At 44.0% G+C, this 23,581-nt stretch overlaps 1 protein-coding gene across 1 annotated transcript in view; it reads right to left on the bottom strand.

Moving 5' to 3' along the window:
• LOC138284401 (mucin-5B-like) overlaps positions 1-23,581 on the bottom strand; it is a 1,991,087-nt gene that overhangs the window by 1,065,967 nt on the left and 901,539 nt on the right. The window contains exon 13 of the mRNA XM_069223138.1: positions 12,354-12,518. Coding sequence (XP_069079239.1) covers positions 12,354-12,518 — 165 coding nt within the window. The remainder of the gene's footprint in view (positions 1-12,353; positions 12,519-23,581) is intronic.

The raw sequence follows: 23,581 nt of genomic DNA, 5'->3' as shown, positions 1-23,581 counted from the left end.
GGCTTACAATGCAATAGTTGAGTATACTTTGGGTGAAAACAAATAATTTTGGCAATAAGGTATACATTGTCTGATCAAGGGTGGCTGTCAGGATTATTATTCAAATAGAGCAGTTGAAAATGAACATATTATAGACAATTTTGACTAGTTTGTGCTGTCCGGATTCCTCTTTGCCTGAAATTTGCAATTTACCCAAAATCCCTAAAGGGCATTATAGACCTTCACTGTAGGAGGTTGGCTCTCTATTTAGTGTGCAAAACCAGGCACCCTGTGCAAAGAGTCCGGGCAAATACACGTTATTTTAAGGAGGTTAAAAACTAGACCAACTAATGCTCTGATTTTTATTGTAGCTTGGTCGAGCAGTTAGGCCAATCTTGGAGAAGTGCAAAGCATTTGTTGTACTCACAGTTATCAATACAGCAAGACATCCACTCAAAGGAACAACTTGAGACCAATTTTAAAAAATACTTCAGATTTTTATAAAAGTTTTAAGACCAAGATCATAAAAATCAGATGGCACTTTTTAAGTTATGATTTTTCAAAGTTAGCAAAAATAGTCTTTTTTGTGCTTTATTACGCACAATAGGAATCAATGAAACTTAATAAATGGATATAAAATTAGGCAATGCATTTACCAATGCCTCCTTTTCTAGGTCGAGGTCCTCAAGAAGTCCTGTGGGCCAGCTGAAGGAGTTCAGCCAGTTCCTGGTTTTGATGGGAATAGCTGTTCAAAAGTCCTTGGAGCTAGTGCAGGACCACAGTGAGAGACCATGTGGAAAAGCCATGCGCAGATGGACTTCAAGGTAAGTGTGGTGGGTACCCTGGGAGTGTAGAGGTAGCAAGGGGTGGGGGACCTTTAGAGAGTGATGCCCTCATACTGGAGGGAGATCCTCAGTGATTTTCAGAAGGGAGAGGTCCTCTATGTCTGATGTCCGAGCAACCCCCTCAGAGCTGATTGTCAAGTCCTGGGTGCAGCAGGCAGGGTCTGGTGACTTTTCCATTGTGCAGGAGGAATGCAGTTCTTGAGCCTTGGGTCTTCTTTGTTGCTGGCCTTCTTGTGTCCTTGGAATCTGATCTGCAGGTCTAGAGGTGCCCATTAAATACTGTACCTAGTAGTGACCAATAGGTCATCTACCTTAGGGTGGGTACACCCTCTATGTGACCACTTCCTGTGGGCAGTGGTCACTTCTCTATCTCATGCAAGATGGAGAAAATGATATGGAGCGGTTCCCATGCATGTAACACCTTAGGGGTTGTGCACACTAGTGGTGGCCACTCTTCCTTTCCTTTGTGTGTTTTCCCACCGTTGCTCCCACCAAAAGTGGGGGTTTGCAATAGGAGTGGCCATCTGCTGCTAGCAACAGGGCTGTGGGTCGAGTTTGAAAGCCGATAAGCCCTTTGAAGCTCGCTGGCAGGGCAGTGCACATTCCTGGGGAAGGAGGTGTAATAACTCTGCCCAAGAAGGCCTTTGTTCTCTGGACCCAGGGCGACAGGCTCTCATCCCAGGGTTCCTGTCTAATGATGGCAGGTTGGTTGTGACTGGCCAGCAACCATGCCAGTGTAGTTAGCTTTTGCAGGGGGTACCTTTAAGGTAGCCCTTGGGTGCATTTTGTAATAAATCAAAATACTGGTACCAGTTTGGATTTATAATTCTGAGTTGTTTGAAACCACACAACTCGGGGTGTAGAGTAGCCATCATGTAGCTGTGAAACTTGTACTGACCAGTGTCCAGCACATGCATGTAAAATAGCTGTTTTTTTCACTTACCATGTCCCAGGTTTGGCAGGGACACAGTAGAGGCATATTCCCAATGCATCTATGCCCACACATGCAGTACACTGCACCCTGATTTGGGCCTGGAAGGCATGCCAGAGATGACTCACCTTTATTGCATGCAGTGTATAGTGTAGTGTATAGTGCGGTGCATAGTGGGCAGGGCAGAAACATTGTGTGTCAGATTGTGTGCCACGTCAGTTTTACAAATTAGGATTACACCAGGGCACTCAGCCTGCCAGATTGTGTGCCATGTCAGTTTTACAATTTAGGATTGCACCAGGACACTCAGCCTGCAATGATGGCAGTGCTGGGTGCCCTTGGATGCAGGTGCCCTGAAGGTAGGACAATCTGTGCTGCTGCCCAAAGGGCCCTACCTTTAGGACCTCATGCCCTGGGCACCTCAACACCATTTACTAGGGACTAAGAGTGGCACCTAAATATGTTTCCAAATGTGCCAATGCATCACAACAGTTTTGGGAAAGAGATCCGGCATAGGGAACCTGGTTAGCAGTGGCCCTGTGTACTGACAACTTTGAAACAATATCAAATACCAGGCAAAATGTGGGGGGCTAACCATGTCAAAGGAGGCACTTTCCTACAGGCACCCCCTGCAAGGTGCATGCAGCAGGCACCTTTAATAGCATTGACCATTAACTACTGCACTTAAGACATGTTCCTTAAAGGATATCACTTTGTGTATATATATCAATGTGCAATATCGCCTTGCACCCTTAGAGGTTGTCTCACCACATGAAAAGTCACATGACATGTTTTAGGCCACAACACTGTACCCATACACGTTCCCCCTTGGGGAAGCAGCATTCCTGGCTTCGTACCAAAAGCTCCAGCCTGAGGAAGGCTTGAAAACATGATAAAACCCTTGAGGAGTTATCACTATAGAGTCCAATGCAACTTACCATGAGAGACTCTGGAGATTCTTTTGGGTGGAGGTTGCACTGCTTCTACAGCTCCCTCTGCATTTTAGTAATAGATTGGTGGTGACACCATCCTACTGGGGCCACCGCAAGTCACAAATGAGCAGGTTTGGTGTGAAAGCATGGTCCAGGCTCGGCAGGGCAATATAAAGCACCCCTGAGGCTGCCCTTTGAATTTTACAGCAGTGGCTCTCCTGCTGCACTAGGGAGAGCTGTATCGGTTTCCTTTTCCGGTTTCCATTTTGCTCCTGCAGCGAGGTGCCATTGTTTTACTTCAGTTGGGGTGCATCATCCCATCCAGACACACCACATGCTTGCCTTCACTCTGGGGGCAGCGGAGGGAGGGCACGACCAGCTTCTCAAGGCTGGCTTCCTCATAACTCACACTCCTTTGGGTGGCTGCAGAAGCCAGCGCTCACTCTCTCCCTGAACGCTCCAGCAAGCAGGATGTCTCTTGATGCGGTACAAGGATGGGGTCATAGGCCCCTTTCCTGCATTGGCAGGGCAGCATGACAGTGATTTCCAGGTAAACTGTCGATGGCCAGGGATAGGGTTCTGGGCCCCATGTCCACTTGGTACTTCTTGGGGAGGCATGACATCACTTCCCCTCTAGCTGCCAGCCTCAGCGGTCCTGGGGATAGGATTTTGGTCCCATTGACATAAATTCATCCTAGATGATAGGGTCCCCAGGCCATTTTGAACTCAGGGGCTATGCTCACTCCCTCCCAGCCTCAAGTTCTCACCATTTCTCTTGTGGTGACCTCTGGGCCCTGGCCCACCCGGGGGGGGAGCCCCTGGCCAGAGCTCCACACATTTCAAGATCATGCTGAAAGGGCAAAGTCATAGATCTTCAAACTGCCATAACTCAGGCCCCGTTGGGCCGATTTCATTGATCTTTGTCTCATTTTACTCCTGGTGGTGAGCCCTTGCTGTCCGGAGCACTTTCCTCAGGCGCCCTGGGCTCAAAGATGCCAAATTAGGGAGCAGGATTCAGTGGCTCCTTGCACCAGCATTTCACTTGCTTCTCCTCAAGGCCTCTCCTCTTTGCGCAAGCCCAGTCTTTCCCCCAACTGGTCCTGGAGTCAATCAGAAGCAGAGTCCTTGTTCCAGTGGGCAGTCAAAGGGCTCTTCCTTCCAAATGTCCATGGCACCAGCCTCCAGTCCCAGTGTTATGCAGAAAAGTACATCCAAGAGAGAGCTCTGTCCCCTCCACAGGACCTTTTAAGTAGGGGGGAGTATCCAGTTTGGCTGCACTTCTGGCCTATCCTGATGTGCCACATCACCTCTCTGCCTCAGTCCCAACCTCCCTGTACAGTCTGGCACAGCTCAAAATGGCATCACTCAGGAGTTTCTTGCCACATATGCTCTCGGGGACTCAGCTCCACCCCTCGCTGTCATCTCTGCGAGGGCTTCCCCCAGCAAATCTTCAAATAATCCCCCCTCTGGTTTGACTCCAGAGGCCGGGACTCCCTCCTTTGCTGAGTGGCCTTTTCTTGATAAAGCATGACAGCTGGCTGATTGACGCAGAGCAATTCACCCAATTCCTTCCTCCTTCAGAGCTCACTTAAGCACTGTTAATTGCTTCCTTTGATGGGTGAGGCCTTTGTTCCTGCAGCTGGAGAAAAAAGTAATTACCCAGTCCAGCACAGCAGGGTCACAAAAGGCCTGGGCTCTGATCCTGACCTGAGTCCGAGAAATCTGGTTGACCCATAAGCTGTACACATATGATTTTAAACTTCAAAGCAGTGTTCTTTTCACACGGGTTACAGTGACCATTGGTGCGACTCTGGAGTCTGTGGACCCTAGGGAACTGGAGTTGTACCCTAGTGCAGCCTTTCCCATAGGAGTCCGCAGTCAAGACAGTAAAGCACACTGACTTTCCCTACTTGTGTACACAGGCCTATTCCAGGGCACCACCCACACAGCATAGCCCCTTCTGCACTATGCTACCCGTGCACAGTTCTTGGACTGAGGAGTCTCTCACGTGCAGCCCTCACACATGTGCACATGTGCACACATGTCCACATGTAACTGCCAGGTGCCTCTTATCCTTGCTGTGTCACAGCACCCTTGTCTCAAAAGGTGGACACTGGCAGTAATCATGCGCAGTCCATTTTACCATGAGTTTACTGTGGGTAAGTCACAGGTTATGAGTCTCCCCCACTGTAAAATGTAAAAAAACAAGTGATCAAAAAGCAGAAAATCTGGGTGGATTAGATGGTCAGAGACACCTTCTCACAAAATGTAGACCATAAGTTGGACAACATTAGTTAATACCAATATACCTCCAAATCTGTCCTCATCATCCCAGTTCACACAGCTTCAGACACCTTTGCCTTCATTCTTATCACTGTTCCAGCATGTAAAGAAGGCAGTACACGGATCTCGCTGATTGCTATTCCAACACTAGACAGACGAAAGCTGACAGGTGTATTGTTCACCGAGTTCAAAGATACAAATCCTCAAGCAAATGCAAATAAGGTGAATCGTGGCTTCAAATAACTTATTTGAAAGTTAATTTGATTGTTTACTTATTCTGTGATGTATTTGGCTCTGCAGTACCTGGAAAAAGATAAACTTTTAACAGTTTAACACGGTAACAAGGGTGAAGCTGTAGTGAAGTTGCAAGTAATACTTGGAATTTGGTAGTAACAGATTTTATTTATTAACAGCGTTTATCATAATCTAAGGAAGCAGTGACTGTGTGGTTACTTTAGTGTGATCCTGAGATGTTATTATGCAGGTTTTGTTGCACATCTGGTTCTACTAGTACTTTTTTAAAGGGGTGGAAGTTGTTGATGTAAGATGCACCGCTGACATCTAGGAACTAAGGTATCACACCAATCATGTCTATCTGCCACACTAAGCATCATTGCATTTCTTTTTTTCTTCAACGGTGGTCAATTGTTCATGAGTGACATTGATAGATTATCATTTTAGGGTAATCTGCTGAAAGTCTAGGTTTACAGTCAAGAGGTTGCATTGCAGTACCTTCCACAGGAAAATGTGAGGGACTTTGTCCTTAATTTGAGCGGATGGTTGCAGGTCAGACCCACAGCATGTAGTTTCAGGACTAAGACTTAATTTCATCATCAGACTTTACCCAAAACAAAAGAAAGAGAAGTACAATAGTGAGGGGAAAGAAAGACGTAGGAGGAGAGCAGGTGTAATGACCAGAGCTCCCAGCAATGGAGCTCGAGAACCAGCTTAGAGTCTCAGCATCGACTCGACATCCTGAGATGCGGGGCAAATCCTTTAATCTGCTTGCGCCTACCAAAAATGAATGTGTCCTTGGGTAACATAACTGGTGCTCATGTAAATATATACAATACCTGCGGGCCAAGTTCGCACTAGCAAAAAAAAAGAAAAGAAAAAACAGTGCCAAAGGGATAACTCCGGGATGAAAAAAAACTTGAAAGAGACATGTTGTGGAATCAGGGTTTTACAAGCCTTGGCACTCGGAAGGCTTCTAAACGATGTTGGGTCTAGGTGTTTAGTCTTTTACAAATTAAGCATTGGACTTAGTAAATAGTTGAAGTTAAAGTGAAAGTGCACATGCATTGGTATGCACAGCTTTATCCATCATACACTATATTAATAGCTTCCATAACAGTCCTTAACCCCATTAAGATAAAAAAAAAAAAATCACGAATGTTGCTTATCCAGAGCAAAGGAAAACGGTAATCTGAACTACCATTACAGACTAGGGAAGAGGACTCTGACAAAGCTTAGTAATATGGAAGGTAGTTTCGACTCAGAGTATTGGAATGACTGTGAATACCTCTAAAAGGGACCACAAAAATGAGGCAACATGACCATTGCAAATATTATGTTCAATCCTGATCTCAAAAGAGGGTAATGCATTATTCACCAGCTCAGCTAGACAGTGAAGGAATGCAAATAGAATATTTTTAAGAAACAGGAACCTGCCTTGCTTTACTCCGCATTGGGTGGAGTGTGCAATTTGCCATGCAGAAACACACGGATTTTAGGGCATTCACAGATTTACTAAGGGTAGACAACCTGGGAATGCATCAAACTGCTATGCCAGTCCAACAGAGGCAAAACAAAGAGAAATATGCTTATTTCTCCTTGTTTTTCCTCTGCTGTATTTTGCAGCAGACGTAGAAAGAGGACAATGCCTATGAGGATTGTTTTTGTGCAAGAAGATGCCCCTTCCTTCACGAAAACAATTCTGCCTGTAATGCAGGCACTCTTGTCCTATGCCTAAAGGATGGATGTGTGACCGAGGAAGCACTCAGGTATGCCAGTGCAGAGAGAGCAGGAATGTGCCATCTTAGTAAATATGACACATTCCAGCTTTTCCTATTTGACACAGCACAGCCAGTTGTCTTGCTCTAGTGCGTTGCACCAAATGTTATTAAATCTGGGCCTGAATATTTAAAGTATTGTGTGCAATGTTTGCTTGCAGAAAGGAAGTGGCAAAATGGCAGTATCGTTTGAACTGTATTGTATGCTTGGCACAAGGAGGCTGCCAGGACTGCTTTTAGGGAGGGCCTCCCGAAGAGCGCTATCATAAATAGGAAGGTGGCAATTTTGCTGTTATAAATTGTGTATTTGAATTTGAAACTCAAAGGAGGGTTGCTATTGCTTGCTTCCTCTAGCAGAAATCAGATAAGGCCATTATCACCAAAACCCACGTTTTCCAAAGACAATCATTAAAGGCTTGATCGTATAGACCAACGGATTTGTTGCATCACCGTTTAAAAAATTCACAAATTGAACCTCCTATACATTGTGTAAAGGTACCTGATTCTCAAGCAGGTTGCATTTGTACCTTCTTTCTAGATTTTGGTAAAGCTGTTAATGCTATACATATATTTTAGTTTTCAACTACAAATATTGAATCTCTAAAGTTATTGCGTGCAGGGCAGGGTTATGGTAATTTCAAATAATATACAAATAAAGACTTTTTATGAATGTTATGTGCAGTCACAATTCTCTGTGCAAGTTTGCTGTCGGATGCTCAAGCAAGAATTAGGTAAAGTCCTTATTGCTGAAACTGCATTTCATCCACAAAGACAATCATGGAATGGCCGCACTTATTATGTTCAAGGTTTTCATCCACTGAAGTACCTCAGCTGAAAAATGTGACCCTCAGTGTCACGTTAATTACCACAAAAATGTTGTGTAAGAGGTGATTATGTCGTCATGTAGATGATCGATGATTTATTAGGGAACAAGGCAGCTCTCAGGGCCAAGATAAAGAGAGAAAATATCAGGTTCCCTGACACTAAACTCTCTTTGCTCGGTAACTCAGGATACAATGGGCCATGCTGGAACCTTAAGCGTAATTGGGTAGTGCATAAATCGGCGATATTTATAATCCACAAGAGGATGACCTTACATCCTATGGGAGGAGCCCTCTAGAACACACCAGGAGAGAGACTCTACCTAACCCACTGACTCACTGAGGCTCTTTGAAATAGTCTGGTCAATAATCATCTTATGTAAGTAATGTTTGGGGCCGGAGCACATTGAGCTGTCCAGAAGAGAATAATCCTCACTATGCAGAAACTGATGAAGCATTCTGGCGTTTGGCTTCCTTCGTCAGAGATTATGGGGTAGGCAGCCTGGTAGGAACTTGAGATCAGATGCATCTCACATTGGAATGGCCATTTTACTGCTTAATGTGCAGGTCACCACAAAGAGGCTGGAAGTACGTAATATGGAGGAGCTACCACAGATAGGGGGTACCTCATTTCTCATGATGCACATCTTTGAATGTTTTTTTATAGTTGAAAAGCGTTGGGTGGTCCTGATGGATATAGGGGTATTTAAGATCCTAGAGAGAAAAGGCTTAGTGCATCGTGTTTTCTTTTTCTTCTTAACATTTCTTAGTCTGCAGCCTGATGGTGTCCTGGATTAGGGATGCCAATAATCTGCAGAAATAGTGAGCTTTCCTTCAAGATAAGCAGGTTCGGTGGTCGTGAGGACTTTGAAATGATGCAGTTGGTTTTGAAAATGGTGAGAGTTGGCAAGGAAAGTCAACAAAAGTCCATCAGGATGGGGTGATGTGATCATACTTGTTCCAGAAATGGATGAGAAATGCTCCAGTGCATAGAATGCTCTTAAGAATGTCAGTGTGGAGTCTGAAGGCCATGAGTATGATTTGTTTTTTGCTGTGCTGAGTGGGATGCATGTTTCAGGCTGTGATTCAAAAATTTGTAAGAGGAATGTGGTAGTGTTGTGGTAGGTGTAGATTGCAGCAGCAGACTCTGTACTTATGGTAGCTGGTGCTTGTGCTGGTGCTGATCCATAGTAGTTTAGTAGTGAGGTTCTAGTAGGGTATTTGGGAGTGATAGTGTGGTGATTGGGTGAAATTGATGTTCTAGGATGTGGTAATGGTCTTTGATATGGAAGATTATGCTATACGTACATATTTGGGCACAGTCAAGAAGCTTACTCTTGGCTAATTAAAGTGCCAGCCTGAGAGTGGTGATCATTTGTTGCTGCTTCACAATGGTAACTCCGAATATGGCCATGTAACATGTCTAAGATCATGGAATTGTCCCCCCATGCCAAATCTGGTATTGGGGTGCCAATCCCATGTATCCCCGGAGCTCCAGCATGGACCCCGGGTACTGACAAACTAGCTCTCTGGGGTTTTCACTGCAGCTACCACTGCTGCCAACCCACAGACAGGCTTCTGCCCTCCTGGGGTCTGGGCAGCCCAGTCCCAGGAAGACAGAACCAATAATTTCCTCTGAGAGAGGGTGTTACACCCTCTCCCTTTGGAAATAGGTGTTAGGGGCTGGGGAGGAGTAGCCTCCCCCAGCCTCTGGAAATGCTTTAAAGGGCACAGATGGTGCCCTCCTTGCATAAGCCAGTCTACATCAGTTCAGGGATCCCCAGCCCCTGCTCTGGTGCGAAACTGGACAAAGGAAAGGGGAGTGACCACTCCCCTGTCCATCACCACCTCAGGGGTGGTGCCCAGAGCTCCTCCAGTGTGTCCCAGACCTCTGCCATCTTGAATGCAGAGGTGTGAGGGCACAATGGAGGCCTCTGAGTGCCAGTGCTAGCAGGTGACGTCAGAGACCCTTCCTGATAGGTGCTTACCTGGTTAGGTGGCCAATCCTCCTCTGAGGGCTATTTAGGGTCTCTCCTGTGGGTTTATCATCAAAAAACAAATGCAAGAGCTGACCAGATTTCCTCTGCATCTCCCTCTTTGACTTCTGCCAAGGATCGACCACTGACTGCTCCAGGACACCTGCAAAACCGCAACAAAGTAGCAAGACGGCTACCAGCAACATAGTGGTGCCTAATCCTGCCGGCTTTCTCGACTGTTTCCTGGTGGTGCATGCGCTGAGGGCTGTCTGCCTTCACCCTGCACTGGAAGCCAAGAAGAAATCTCTCCGTGGGTCGACGGAATCTTCCCCCTGCTAACGCAGGCACCAAACTTCTGCATCACAGGTCCTTTGGGTCCCCTCTCATCTTGACGAGCATGGTCCCTGGAACACAGGAGCTGGATCCAAGTGACCCTGACAGTCCAGAGGTCCTTCTGTCCAAATTCAGTGGAGGTAAGTCCTTGCCTCCCCACGCCAGACAGTAATCCTGTATACTGCATGAACTGCAGCTGCTAGGGCTTCTGTGCACTTTTGCAAGGAATCCTTTGTGCACAGCATAGCCCACGTCCCCAGCACCCCGTCCTGCATTGCTCAACTCACTGAATTGACCACCAACATCGTGGACCCCTCCTTTGTAGGGTTGAGTTGACCGCCATGCTCGATTTCTGAAACGCCTCTTCGAGTGCTTCTGCAGGTGCTGCCTGTTTCTGCATGGGCTTTCTGTGCTGCTGAGCGTGCCCTCTGTCTTCTTCCCCAAGGGGCGACCTCCTGGTCCTTCCTGAGCCCGGGCAGCACCCATTTTCTTCAACAACAACCTTTGCAGCTAGCAAGACTTGTTTATTGTCTTTCTGCATGGAAACAACTCTGCATCCTCCAGCACACTGTGAGACATGGTCTGTGCAAAGGAGAAGTTCCTAGCATCTTCTGTTGTTGCAGAATCTTCAGCTTCTTCCACCCAGAGGCAGCAATTGTGAACCTTCATCTACGGTTTAGTGGGCTCCTGCCCCCCCGGACACCTTTGTGACTCTTGGACTTGGTCCCATTCCTTTACAGGTCCTCAGGTCCAGGAATCCGTCAGTCAGTTGTTGTCTTTGCAGAATCCCCTATCACGACTTTAGTGTGTTTCTGGGGAAGTAGGGTAGCTTTACTCCTACTTTTCAGGGTCTTGGGGTAGGGTATCTTGGACACCCTTAGTGCTGTCTTACACTCCCAGCGACCCTCTACACACTACTCTAGGCCTGGGGTCCATTTGTGGTTCGCATTACACTTTTAGGGTATATGGTTTGTGTTTTCCCTAGGCCTATTGCATCCTATTATATTCTACAGTGTTTGCACTACTTTTCTAACTGTTCACTTACCTGATTTTGGTTTGTGTGTATATTTTGTGTATTTTACTTACCTCCTAAGGGAGTATTTCCTCTGAGATATTTTTGGCACATTGTCACTAAAATAAAGTACCTTTATTTTTAGTATCTCTGAGTATTGTGATTCTTATGATATAGTGCTATATGATTTAAGTGGTATAGTAGGAGCTTTGTATGTCTCCTAGTTCAGCCTAAGCTGCTCTGCTATAGCTACCTCTATGAGCCTAACCTGCTAGAACACTACTAATCTACTAATAAGGGATAACTGGACCTGGCACAAGGTGTAACTACCATCATGTACCCACTATAAGCCAGGCCAGCCTCCTACAACCCTTCCTTAAGATTACAAGGTTAGAGGTGTAATGGCATGTGATAGGGTAAGTTGTCTGATGTGGGAGGTGCGGCTGTGCAGTTTATGGCGGGAGGCATGTCTCTGAAGTGCAGGTGATAGGTGTGGAGGCATTCGGACTGTGCAGGGCAAGGTGTAGTGGTAGGCAACACCTTTGAGATGGATAACCTTCGTGGTGGAGAGGCCATGCAGGAAGGCTGGTCAGGCAAAGGGGATCATGCTTTGTGGCAACAGGCCTTCCACGACCTCCATGGTGAAAAGAACTGTGTCTAGCCTGTGGGAAGGGGCACAAAAGATGACCTTTTTAACTGTAAAAACCTTACAGTCTCCAAGATGTGCAAGGGTTAAACCATGTTTTAAAAATTATTTGATTGCAAGCTCTCGACTTTATATCTTTATTTAACCCTAAGCTGTGACCAGTACGACGTCTTCTGTTGGCAGGTTGTCTAAAAAAATGAAAAGTCTAATCTTACAAACTAGAATGTCATGATGCAATTAACTAATAAAGCATCCTATGTTCACTATTACTGTTTTTGCACCATGAACACAAGTCTACTAGTAGATAGCAGTTAGTACTGTGGAAACCTCCATAGGCCTTAATCACAAGCATTTATAAAATGAAGCTCCTGGCAGCATTGATAGCATGGGCATGTGTCCTCTGGCAGCTACTCTAGTCATGTTTAAACTGTTCTCAAAGATACCACAAACAAATAAAAAATTATAACCCAGGTGAAAGTGAATCATGCTAATACGATCCTGATGTGAGTTTTGTTGACTCGTTCAGTGCTTTGAATCACATATAGAAAAGAATGATGAGGCAGAAAGACATTTCGTCCAGTACCTTTGTCACTTCCTTCCAAACAAGGTTCTTCAAAGTTATCATGCACATCAGGGCAGAAATACATCGTTTTCCAAGAGTTGGCAAATGCTGATGCCGAGTTTTCCACTACTCCGCTGGCTGTCTGGAAGTCATCCAAAGACATGCTGTTGAAGTTTCCACAAAGGCCTAGCAAATGAAACAGAATTTCAAAGTAGAAAATTACGAAGTTCAAAATTAATGTCTGCAAAGTGTGAGCAAACAGTCATGGGAAAAAAGATTTTGGAACATGCCTATAACTGCATGCAAATCAAACTTGCAAACTTATAATAGATCATCACTGTGTTAAAACCCCCGCTAGAACATCATGCTTATTACATTTATTCCTCTAATTATTGATTTAAATTGTAAAGTGCTGACTTGTGAATACAAATCAGCTTGTATCACTAGGTTTTTAGAACTAATTTTCATTATCAGGTCTTGTCCCAATATGCTGTGGGTACAGGGGCCTCTAAAAATATACACTCCAAAACATTACCTCAACTGTACACCCACAAGGTGATGAATTGAAGACAGAGTTAAACCTCAGTTTCATGAGTCAATGTCTCCCAGGGATAAGGCATTTCCCAACACATCAAAAATGCAGTCAATTAAGTAAGGGTCCACTTAACGATTGAGTTCTAGATCAGTGGTTGTAAACCTGTGGGCCAGAGACCCCCGAGGGTCCGCAAAGTCTCCTCAGGGGGGTCCACGATCCACTGAGGGGGTAATGATAGATTAATAAAATGTATATAAATCAAAACTGAAAATTTTAAAATGTACTGTAACTGCTAAGGAATTTCAAATTTGAGGCTATAAATTATAAAAGTTTCCTCAGATTGATTTGTGGGAGCAGTGCATGCACATCAAACAGAATATAGTATGGGTGATGTGTGGCTTCAATTGTACTTTGATAACCTCCAACCCTCCTATTAAAGTTAAAATGTTTAATGTTATTTATATTTGTTTGCAAAATAAATGAAATATGTTATTTGTGTATGTGTTTGATGACTGCTTGGTTCTCTGTTTTATGTGTATTATTTTGAAATTTAAATGATTAACAATGTTTAGGCCAGGGTTCCTGTCTTCCAGTAATGATTGAGTGGGAGAGGACCCCGGATTCCAATAACGTCTCAGTGGGGGTACCTGAGTTCCATTAATGATAACGTGGGTGTCCACAGAAATCAAAAGGTTGGAAACCACTGTTCTAGATCAAGACTGAAATGTAAAACATGTATTACAAAAAATAAAAAGGTGTGGAACTGAAATAATATACACAAATGCATTGTGTCTGTGACATGAAGGCTCTCAATAAATGGATATACAAAGTGCAAAACCAAAATAATTTCAAGTCCTCAATGAGCAGCAAAATTAAAGAGAAATCAGGCAGAATCCCTTCTGGCATCAGACGAAGTCTATCTAAAGCTCCCAAAATCAGGATTTTATATACAGAGTAGTGCACAGGAAATCATCAAATTATGCAGACTCATCACAGGGTGAGAAAAAGAATCAACCCCTCACCTAATCAAAGAACAATCTCATAAAATGTTGCATTGCCTTAGCATCTAAGCACTATCCCACTAAATGGATATTCATTCTACCTACTCTACTGTATAGTAATGTAGTCTGGAAATGGCAGGCCAAACTAGGTCCATAAACAACAGCCTGCTATTGTGAATAAATGAAAACAGAGTGCCAGTGAAAGGACCTTGAGAACAGAAACATTATTATGACCATGCTGGAAAGATTTCTTCAAGAACAGCAAGAACAGCGTTAATGGAAATAAACAAACATGACACTGCTGGACTATATGCTACAAAAATAATGAATGTAATGCATACAGAAGAATAAATCCATTTTCAACAAACTGGTGTAAAGGTCTAAATTGAGGCCTAGCTAACATAAGCAAAAAAATCATACTTTCATACATAATAGCAAAATTGTTTCAAGTGCATTCGCATCAGGTCAATGTGTACACATAAAGTTGAGTGTAAATCCACATTCTGCACATTGTGTAGTAATGCCTAAAAATATAAAAAGGAAAAAACCCTCTTCTATCTGGTTACTGTATGACCACCAAAAACACAGTTAATCTAGCAGTTATGAAGCAGTGCACATGACTTTCTGCTTCTTGCAATTCAATTTTTCCAACAGAATTAGTTGATTATAAACATGATCTCTACCATCCTTCATCTCAATGTCATGTTGCTTCCTCTCAGATGAACCTCTTTTTTCCTTACACCCACTATTTAGAAAAAATATTTCAGACAATTTGATGAAGCGAAAAAAGACAATTGCACAAACCAACACAATGATTACGGGGTGTGAGGAAACAGTGTGTAATATATGGTGTAGTTGTGCAGTGTAATACTCTCACCAACACCTTTAAGATTTTGTTTGTCAAGCCTTCAATTCAACCCTGGGTAGCTGTGGCTGTGAGAAGCAAGGCAGACACAAAGGAACAAGTTTAAAGAATTTAAACCGCACCAAAACAACTGCAATTGAGAAGACTCCAACAAATTTGACACCAATTTATAAAAAATAGAATGCATTTTTATGTATTTTTAGGCAACACACAGTAAAATAAAAGGAATTATGACCACAGTGGAAACCGCTCAGACAGACAGCCACTTTAACACACCGACCGCCAGGGTGGTACCGGCCGCTGGGCTGGAGATTCGGTCTCCAGCCAGGCGGCCGTCACAATTCTACTCTCGGGATAATGACCCCGCCTACCTCCATGGTTTTCGTGGCAAACGTACCACCACAAAAACCATGGCGATAGGCACTATCAGTGCCAGGGAATTCTTTCCCTGGCACTGATAGGGGTCTCCCCTGCCCCGTCCCCAATGTCCTCCCCCCATCCTCCCTTTGATTCCCCCCACCCATTTACGCACCCACACGAGCACACATATACACTCATACACACATGCATACCCACATCCACCCATGCATGCACACATACATACCCCCACACACCGCAACACACACCAACATACATTGTCGCACACATGCATTCACAACACACAACATACACATACACTCACATTCAGTCTTTCACGCACTCATTTAGCATGATTCACACCCGCATGCACACATACAAAAACACACACACAACACCCCCACACACGCACACACCATCCCCCACCCCCTCTCCTGTTGGAGAACCCGACTTACCTGCTTGCAGGGGGTCCTCCGGCAGGAGACGGAACACAGTGCTGCTGCCAGCAGCAGTGTCTGCCAGCAAAACACCGCCAGGCTGTATCATTGCTCATTACATGGTCGGCGGTGTTTTGCTGGCATAGCGCTGCTGCTGACAGCAGCACCACCTTACTGCTGTCCGCCACCATGACCGTCAACGGTATTTCGCCAGCCTTACGGTCATAATGCGGGTGGGCGCCTGGTAGCCACGACGATGGTATGTTGGCTGCCATCACCATTGCGGTAGGCGGTCAATACCGCAAATGTTGTAATGAGGGCCATAATTTACAAAGTATAGTAAATTGGATTTTCTTCACTCAACCGCAAGCAAACATTGGCAAATTCAACGGATTTTGACACTGAAGGGGTCATTACGAGTTTGGTGGTCAGAAAATTCTGATGATCAAGCTACCAATGAGGAGACCACCACAATGCTGGCATGCTCCCCACTGGCCCCCTTACAACTTTGCCACTGGGATGATGGGCAGGAACCAAGGTTCCCATCCGTCAGTCCAGTGGGAAAGGTGCAGCAGCTCTGTTCCCGGCTCATAACTGAGCCAGCGGCAATGCTGCTACATGCAGGGTTTACGAGCACCCTTGAAATGCACACGAGCATTTCAAGGGTGCTTTCAAGAGGACCCCTGAACTACTCATGCCATGGGCACTGCAGGTCCCCCACTCATGGCCTTCTGCTCTTGTTCTCTGCCAGCCTTTTCATGGTGGTCAGACCACCATAAAAAGGCTGGTGAAGAACAAGGTTGCATTAAGCAGGGATCACAACCAAGACTGCCGTCATCCTATCAGAATCAGAGATCCTGGTGGAGACCGCCACGGCTGTGGCGGTCGGACCGCCAGGGTCATAATATGGCTGTCAGGCTGCCACAGCTACTGCAGTCCAACCGCCACCGTGAGTCTGGTGGTCTTAAGACCGGAAGACTCGTAATCAGGCCCTTGGTAACTTTTTTCACCAAAAGGTTTAGCAAATGGGATTGCTATCACTTAGCGTCACTTTAGGTAAGCAACTACATTAGGGAGCTAGTCAGAGGGACCAGCAATGTCCTCAGAGACAATTACCTCAGTAGGTGAAGCAGTCCTTAGTCAGTTTTAGGCACCATTATCCGTTTCAGGGATTTCCTATGTAAGTGATCCTGATGCAAAGGATGAAGGATGTTGAAGATGCTCAAAGGATGCTGTGGATTTGATTAGGTCAACAGGGGTTTTGCTGTGACTACTCCTCAGTCCACAAAGAGGGTGAGGCGATCCTGGCAACAGGGTTGACATCCCTTGAAGTCATCCCAGTGCTGTTAAAACTCCAGTCGGTACTGGACTACAGGTTGTCAACTAATGTGGGCACAGGCCAATCCTTCCTCTTTCTATTATTTGTCTTCTGCCAGTCCCAGCTGCACCTCAGTGACATTCCTGGGCTCAACCAACTTGGGTGAGTACAGCCCTGGACCTTGGTGCTGCACAGTGGCAATTGGCAATGGTTTGAAGACTTTCAGCTGCCAATGTGCCCCAGCAGACTTCCAGCTGTTGTGCCCCAACGCTCTGAACAGGAGGCTAACATACTGACCCTTGGAGTCTCTTGGCTTTGGCTGGGCTCTGGAAACAGCATCTTCTCAAGCAGGATGCAGCAGACACAGACCCTCTTCTTTGCTAGCCACCAAGTTCAGTAGGTGTAGTCCATGCTGGTGCAGCCTCTCTTTGCTGGTTCAACAGTGCTGTATGGCAGCCCTTTTTTGGTCTGAGTTTGTAGTACCAGGGGTGCCGTACTTATGCTCAGAAAAAATGCCCTGAGAACAGTATGTGGTTGGTAGCCAATGGGCTAACATGATCTCTCCCACCTGATGACCACTTCCTGAAAATTGTGGCATCCGGGTTTTCCAGGATGCACCTTTCTGCCCGCAATTAATATGGCAGGACCCCTCGCCTTTCATGTGGAGCTCCCCAGCAAAATCCAGAGGTGTAGCCTCAAAGGGTGCTACACATGCCTGGAACACTGATTTGGCAACCGGTTTCCCCTCTCCTGTTCCAAGTGCTAGCCTGCCTGCATAAACCATAGAGCAGCCAGTCTCCCAAGTGTCACATCTCCTTTGAAGCTCGCCTTTTGGACTGAAACCTGTGGAGCTTTCTGTAGCAGGAGGTGACACCTTCTTTCATAGCAGGCCCCTATTGTATTTTTTTCTGGGAGTTCTTAGCATGTCTCCCAAGGGGGCTGTTTCAGCTACAGGACTCGGTGTGAAACCTGTATGGGCACAAGGGAATAAAGGCAACAAAGTTGCAACTTTACTAATGTTTCCCATTGTAACTTATTATATTAATTTTGACCTGAATATCAAGCTGAGTTTAATGTAATGAGTTGTTTGATACCTATGAGTTGAATGACCTAGTTTGTTCACATCGTTCCAGAGTTAGCACAGCTGAGGGGTCAGCATTTAACTCTGCACTCACCAGTAAGGCAACCAAGCGTTTTCAAAAGTAAAAATGAGAGTATACCGATTTTACCACTAGAACATGAAAAACACATGCTCTGCCCATGAGATATGCTGCACCCTGGCTTAGGACTGGCTAGGCAGGCCAACTGATGACTTAAACATACACCAGGAAGAAATCTGGCTTTGCCCTGGTTTTAAATAACAAAGTCGGGTCAGCAGTTAACCTGCCCTTCTAGCCTGCAAATGGTGAGCTGGGAGTCTTATTTGACTCGTGTCTCACCCAGGGTGGCACAACCAGTGCTACAATCCCTGGGGTGATCCTTTAACTTACATTCCCTGGGACCAATTTACTATGGACTTACAGGTAACCTACGCCAGCCAATCGGGTGAAAGCCAATTCAACGGATCAGCTTAGGGGTATGGGCACAGGCACTGAGGTCTGGTTAGCAAGCCTCAATGAATTATTAGATTAGAAAAAACATCAGCATTAGTCCAAAATCATAGGGTGACCATACAAAAAGAGGTGTTTCCTTACACAGGGATTAGCAACCATCTCCCAAACTATCAGTCCATTCATCAACTTTAGTAAAACCATTTCCTATTTCACTAACCAAAGAAGCTACTACTTCCTAAAAGCTGTGCTCTTCTAAATCTCAGTCTTCATGATAAATGTTAGTGCTGTTGTTTATAGGCATTAGGGTAGAGCACTCTCTAACCATCAAAACTCTGCAAACATTGCCTTCCTTCACAAGATGTATATCTAACACTAATTGACTTTGCATAGTCATTGCGCACAAGGCAATTGGTTCAGAGTTCATTTGGGTTAGTGCTCCTACTGTATTAGATGCCATTCTATCAACAAGTGTAGATAATCTTCTAATTTTACATAATTCACAGATGCAAATCATAGCTTCTCCTATATCTAATACTATCTGCGCACAACCATGTCTCACTCTCTATACACCAACAGAATCATTCATCTCATTCACATGAAAAACTCTACGAAATACTAAAGCAAGATAACAGGAACCCATCCAATTACAATGTAGGTTGAAATAAACAGTATAGCACACTCATAATGGATTCCTTTCAAAATTCACCAACCAGAAAATTGACACTAACAACATAATTTCTTTGACACTTACTCTCACCCACAAATGCTATTGATCTAACACACCATACACAGTTCAACCTTTCTCTTATTCTCCCATTCTCAATCTTAGATGCAAACTTGAAAGCCTAAATTCTTCCTCAGCTTTAATCTGCTCTCTGATTTTCTCTTCATCTTTAAAGTCTCTCAAAACATGATCTCTATTCTCATTATGTTACTTGACAAATTCACGCTCTTCTTTACACAAACTGCAAACATACTCCGGTTTCGTCAGTTTAGTGGTATGGTTAGCATGGGCAACAATATTCAAAATTTACCATGTCATTTTACCCCCAGCCTCTTCAAAAACTGGAAGATTCTCCTGTGAGATGTAGAAATCAGACAGCTATAGCCATAGAAACATCTGCTTATTAAACATACTAACAAACACTGTGCGGGGAAGTCTGTAAGAAACAGGTAACTATGAGTTGGTAGCATCTTTACCTGCAGAAGAAGAAAGAGAAATACACACCAAGCAATTCTTAATCCCATAATCTCAATATATTCATCCAACATTTTTATATAAACATTATCATTAAGTACACTAAATGAACACTGCCTATCAATTACATTATGTACTGTGTTTATTTAACCACGGTATAGACATATCTTACGAGAAAAATAAGACATAAAAGTAGACCAGCTCAGACAATAATATAAATATAAAAAACTAAATTAAAAAGAAGGTGGCACTCCAAAAAGTCAATTTAAGAAAACCTTTAATTTTATTTTTATTTTTTAAGATCAGATCTTTTTTTCTTTAAAATAACATTCTAAAATCAGAACTCAACTTCAAATTTTCAGAACAGTAACTCTCAGTATAAGGCTTTATTTCTTCAGCTGGTTATTTTGGCAAAGTTCAAAGCTATTTCACCACTGTCAAGACTCTAAAAAAGTTAAAGGTGGGTCTTCTTCATCCAATTCGTTTTCAAAGAGAAATTGCAACAGTTTGTTTAACTGCAAATCTCTGTGTCCAGTTGTACGAAATTGGGTTATTGGTTGAGAGGTGTAAAACCCTTCTCAGGAAACAGCCACAATACTTGTTAGGGTGAACTGCATAGCCACTAAATTAACCTGTACTTAACCCACTGGCAACAAAGCAGTCAAGCTTAACTTAGAGAGATTGTGTAAGGTATGTATGCAGTACCCAAACTACACTAAATTGAAAACGTATTGCGAGGAGCACCCCAAATCAATTTAGAAAAATAATAATAAATTAAATGAGACCAAAGCACAAAAATCCATTCAGGAGAATTATAGACATAGAATTTCAAAGTTTTGAGTGAGAATAGTGCAAGAAGCAGAATGCACCACTCAAAAGTTATGTAGATGCACCAGACCAGGGGAAAATCACAAGTGCAGGCTGATAGCAGTTGAGTACAGGCTGAATACAGGGCACCACATTAGTCCAGCTGAACAGTTGCCTTCCTAAGTCTGGTGTGAAGAGTTCTGCTCATGTTGGAGAAGGCTCCGAAGAGGAGGTTTTTGGCAAGAAGAGCAGGTCGGACATAGAAAAGAGCTCAAACTTCAGGATTTTCATCTTTCTCTTGAACAGAAGTGAACTCTGATGCCAGCCATGGGTCCAGGACCTGGGGAGGCACCTCTTGAAGATCAGGGACTCACTCTAGTAGAGGTCAGCAGGGCTCATGCAGGTCCACTTGCAGGTTCAGGAGGACCTAGTTGCAGTTAGTCAGTGGGGCCATTTCAGGAAGGCCTCTGGAGCTTGTTCTATCCCTGCAGCTCAGAAAAGGAAGTCAGCAAACTGACCCTTTGAGTCACTAAGGTTAGCCTCAGATGTAGGGAGCAGGTCCAGTATTTATTCTCAGGGAGCAGAACAGGCCTCAAGCAGCAGGACAGTTCTCTGGGGAACATGGCAGACCTCAATCAGCAGGGCAGTCTTCTGACAGCAGCAGGGCAGGACTGAAGCATCAGGGCAGTCCTTAGGGGAACCCATCAGTCATTGTTCTGTAGTGTCAAAAGGTCCAGGCGTGTACTATGAAATGGCTGATGAGGTCAGATATGTATACTTGGTGCCATCCTTTAAAGTGGGGGCATTTTCTAGGCTACCTCCAAATCTTGTTCTGGAAATCTCTCCATCCCCCTGCAACATTCCAAGACATCTGTGGCGGCAAAAGACTAATGTCAGGTCCCTACAGGTGTGCAGAAGGCAACCAGTTTAAATGTAAATGGGCCAGTAAACAGCTCCACTGCCAACCATCCTTGCAAGATGGCCCATTGCGCCCACACTTTGTCCCCTTGTTTACTGTCTAGGTGCAATATACTTTCCTAATAGGTGAGCCATTAACAGGCCAAGGTAGATAGAAATTCCTAGGAGTCCATAGAAGTCTTTTGGTAGGAAAATGCCAACTTTCTAAAAGTATCATTTTCAAAATTATAACCTAACATCCGACTTTACCATTAAAGACGATTTTTAAAGATTATAATTAATTTGAGTGTAAACATGACATTTCTACCTGCTCCCAATCAAGCATTAACACTTATCAAATGTAATAAGATCACCCAATGTTATCCCATGGGAGTGGTAGGCCCTACAGTAGTGAAAAACAAATGTAAGGGTTCTTCACTACCAGGACATGTAAAGCTTAAAAAACATGTCCTAATCTTTAAATACAATGCACATTGCCCTAAGGGCTGTCTAGACCTTACCTTAGAGGAGGCATGTGTTTAAAGAGGAAGGTTTAGGCCTGGGAAAAGGTTTATTTTTCTAGGTCAATGTTGCAATTTAAAACTAAATTACAGGCTGCAATGCAGGCCTGAAACATGTTTGGTGTGCTACTTTAGTGAGTGGGACAATGAGTGCTGCAGGCCACTAGTATAATTTACCTTACATGCACTGGTTACAGGTAGAATCGTATACTTAGGGCTTATAAATAAATTAAATGTGCCAATCTGGTGCAGGAAACTTTTACCATGTTTTAGGGAACGAGCACAAGAACTTTAGCAGTGGCAAAGTATACAGAGTCCTAGTGCCAGAAGAAAAAAGACCACATCAAGGATGTCTCTTTCTTGCTGGTCCGTTAGCAATAGACTCTTCAATCTTACTGTTTTTGTGTCAATTTCAACTATTTCAACTAATTCTGATTCTTCTTTGATTGATTCTAAACTCTCATTATTCAGTGCTTTATCTTGCAGGTTCTATTCACTGCCTTGGGTGTTTAAATTATTGCAGCTTCACTGCTGACTACTGCTGGATCTTCATCACACACTGATGGATTTTTGCTTTGATTTACATCAGCAACTCGACTCACTGTGTGCCATTTTCTCCTTCTCATGGTTGTTGAGACTCAAATTTTCAGATGAAGTTTTTCACTGAAAGGATCAGAGATTACTTCATACTGCTGCCACTCATGACTTTGCAACTACAACATTCACTGGGATCTTCAACTTCACTTTCCTCAAAATTCACCATATTCAAAATGTTCTTCATGATTTTCTTCACCCCACTCTGCATCCACACTGTGCACCTGAGCTGGACTCTGAATTATTACTTGTGGTCCCACTTCTTCATCCGCCATCCTCACTTTTCTTGTCTGGGTGGCATGGATCCACTGTTGGACTCCAGTACTGTTCACAACATTGTTAGTCACAAGCATGACTTGGTAATGACACCTCCAACATTCTTCCGAGCTTTTTTATGGAGATGTTTCTTCACAAGAATACAGTCATCTGCCTGCAATGCATGGTACTGAGTCAATTTTGATGGTGCTGTTGCCAAATTCACCTGATGAGATACATAGTTCACCACATCAGCCAGACGTTTGTGGTATTATAGTACAATGTTATAGGTTATTGGCACAAGTGTACTTAAAGGAGTATGAGAAAATCTCATAACTCTGCCACCAGCACCTCCTGAGATTAGAGACCAGTCTTTTACCTTGTGGTACTTGTAATGTTCATCAAAACAAAAAGAAGAGCATCTAGCCATTTTAGACTGGTGGATGCACACACTTTAGCCAGTTTCATTTTAACAGTTCCATTCATCTTCTCCGCTAGACCAGATGACTGAGGACACTAACTATGGTGGCACCTATCATTCCTCTAATTAATCACTTTGAGAATTTCATTTTTAAAATAAGTTCCATGAGCCGTTTCATTAGAAACTTAGTAGGCCAAAATAATTGGGTGGAATAGGCCTCAAACCATTTGGAGAATAGACAAACAATCTTGAGAATATGCCTAAGGTCATTGTAAACTGGCATCTCAATGAAGGTAGCCTGGAGTAAATGGGCCCTCTGTTTTCACAATATGGCCCAAAAGAACCATTGCCCCTTTTCCCTGATTGTTTCTCTGACAAATTACATATCTCTGACACAGGTTTCCTATAATATTTATGAACTTGGAATTAAACTAATAATTCCTAAACTTCCTGATAATCGAATCCTTGCCTAAATAAGTAGCACATTGGG

This window comes from Pleurodeles waltl, chromosome 3_1 (assembly GCF_031143425.1).
Source record: "Pleurodeles waltl isolate 20211129_DDA chromosome 3_1, aPleWal1.hap1.20221129, whole genome shotgun sequence".
NCBI lineage: Eukaryota > Metazoa > Chordata > Amphibia > Caudata > Salamandridae > Pleurodeles > Pleurodeles waltl.
Note: the sequence above shows the minus strand (reverse complement) of the source record. Positions and strands in the feature narration are given on the sequence as shown.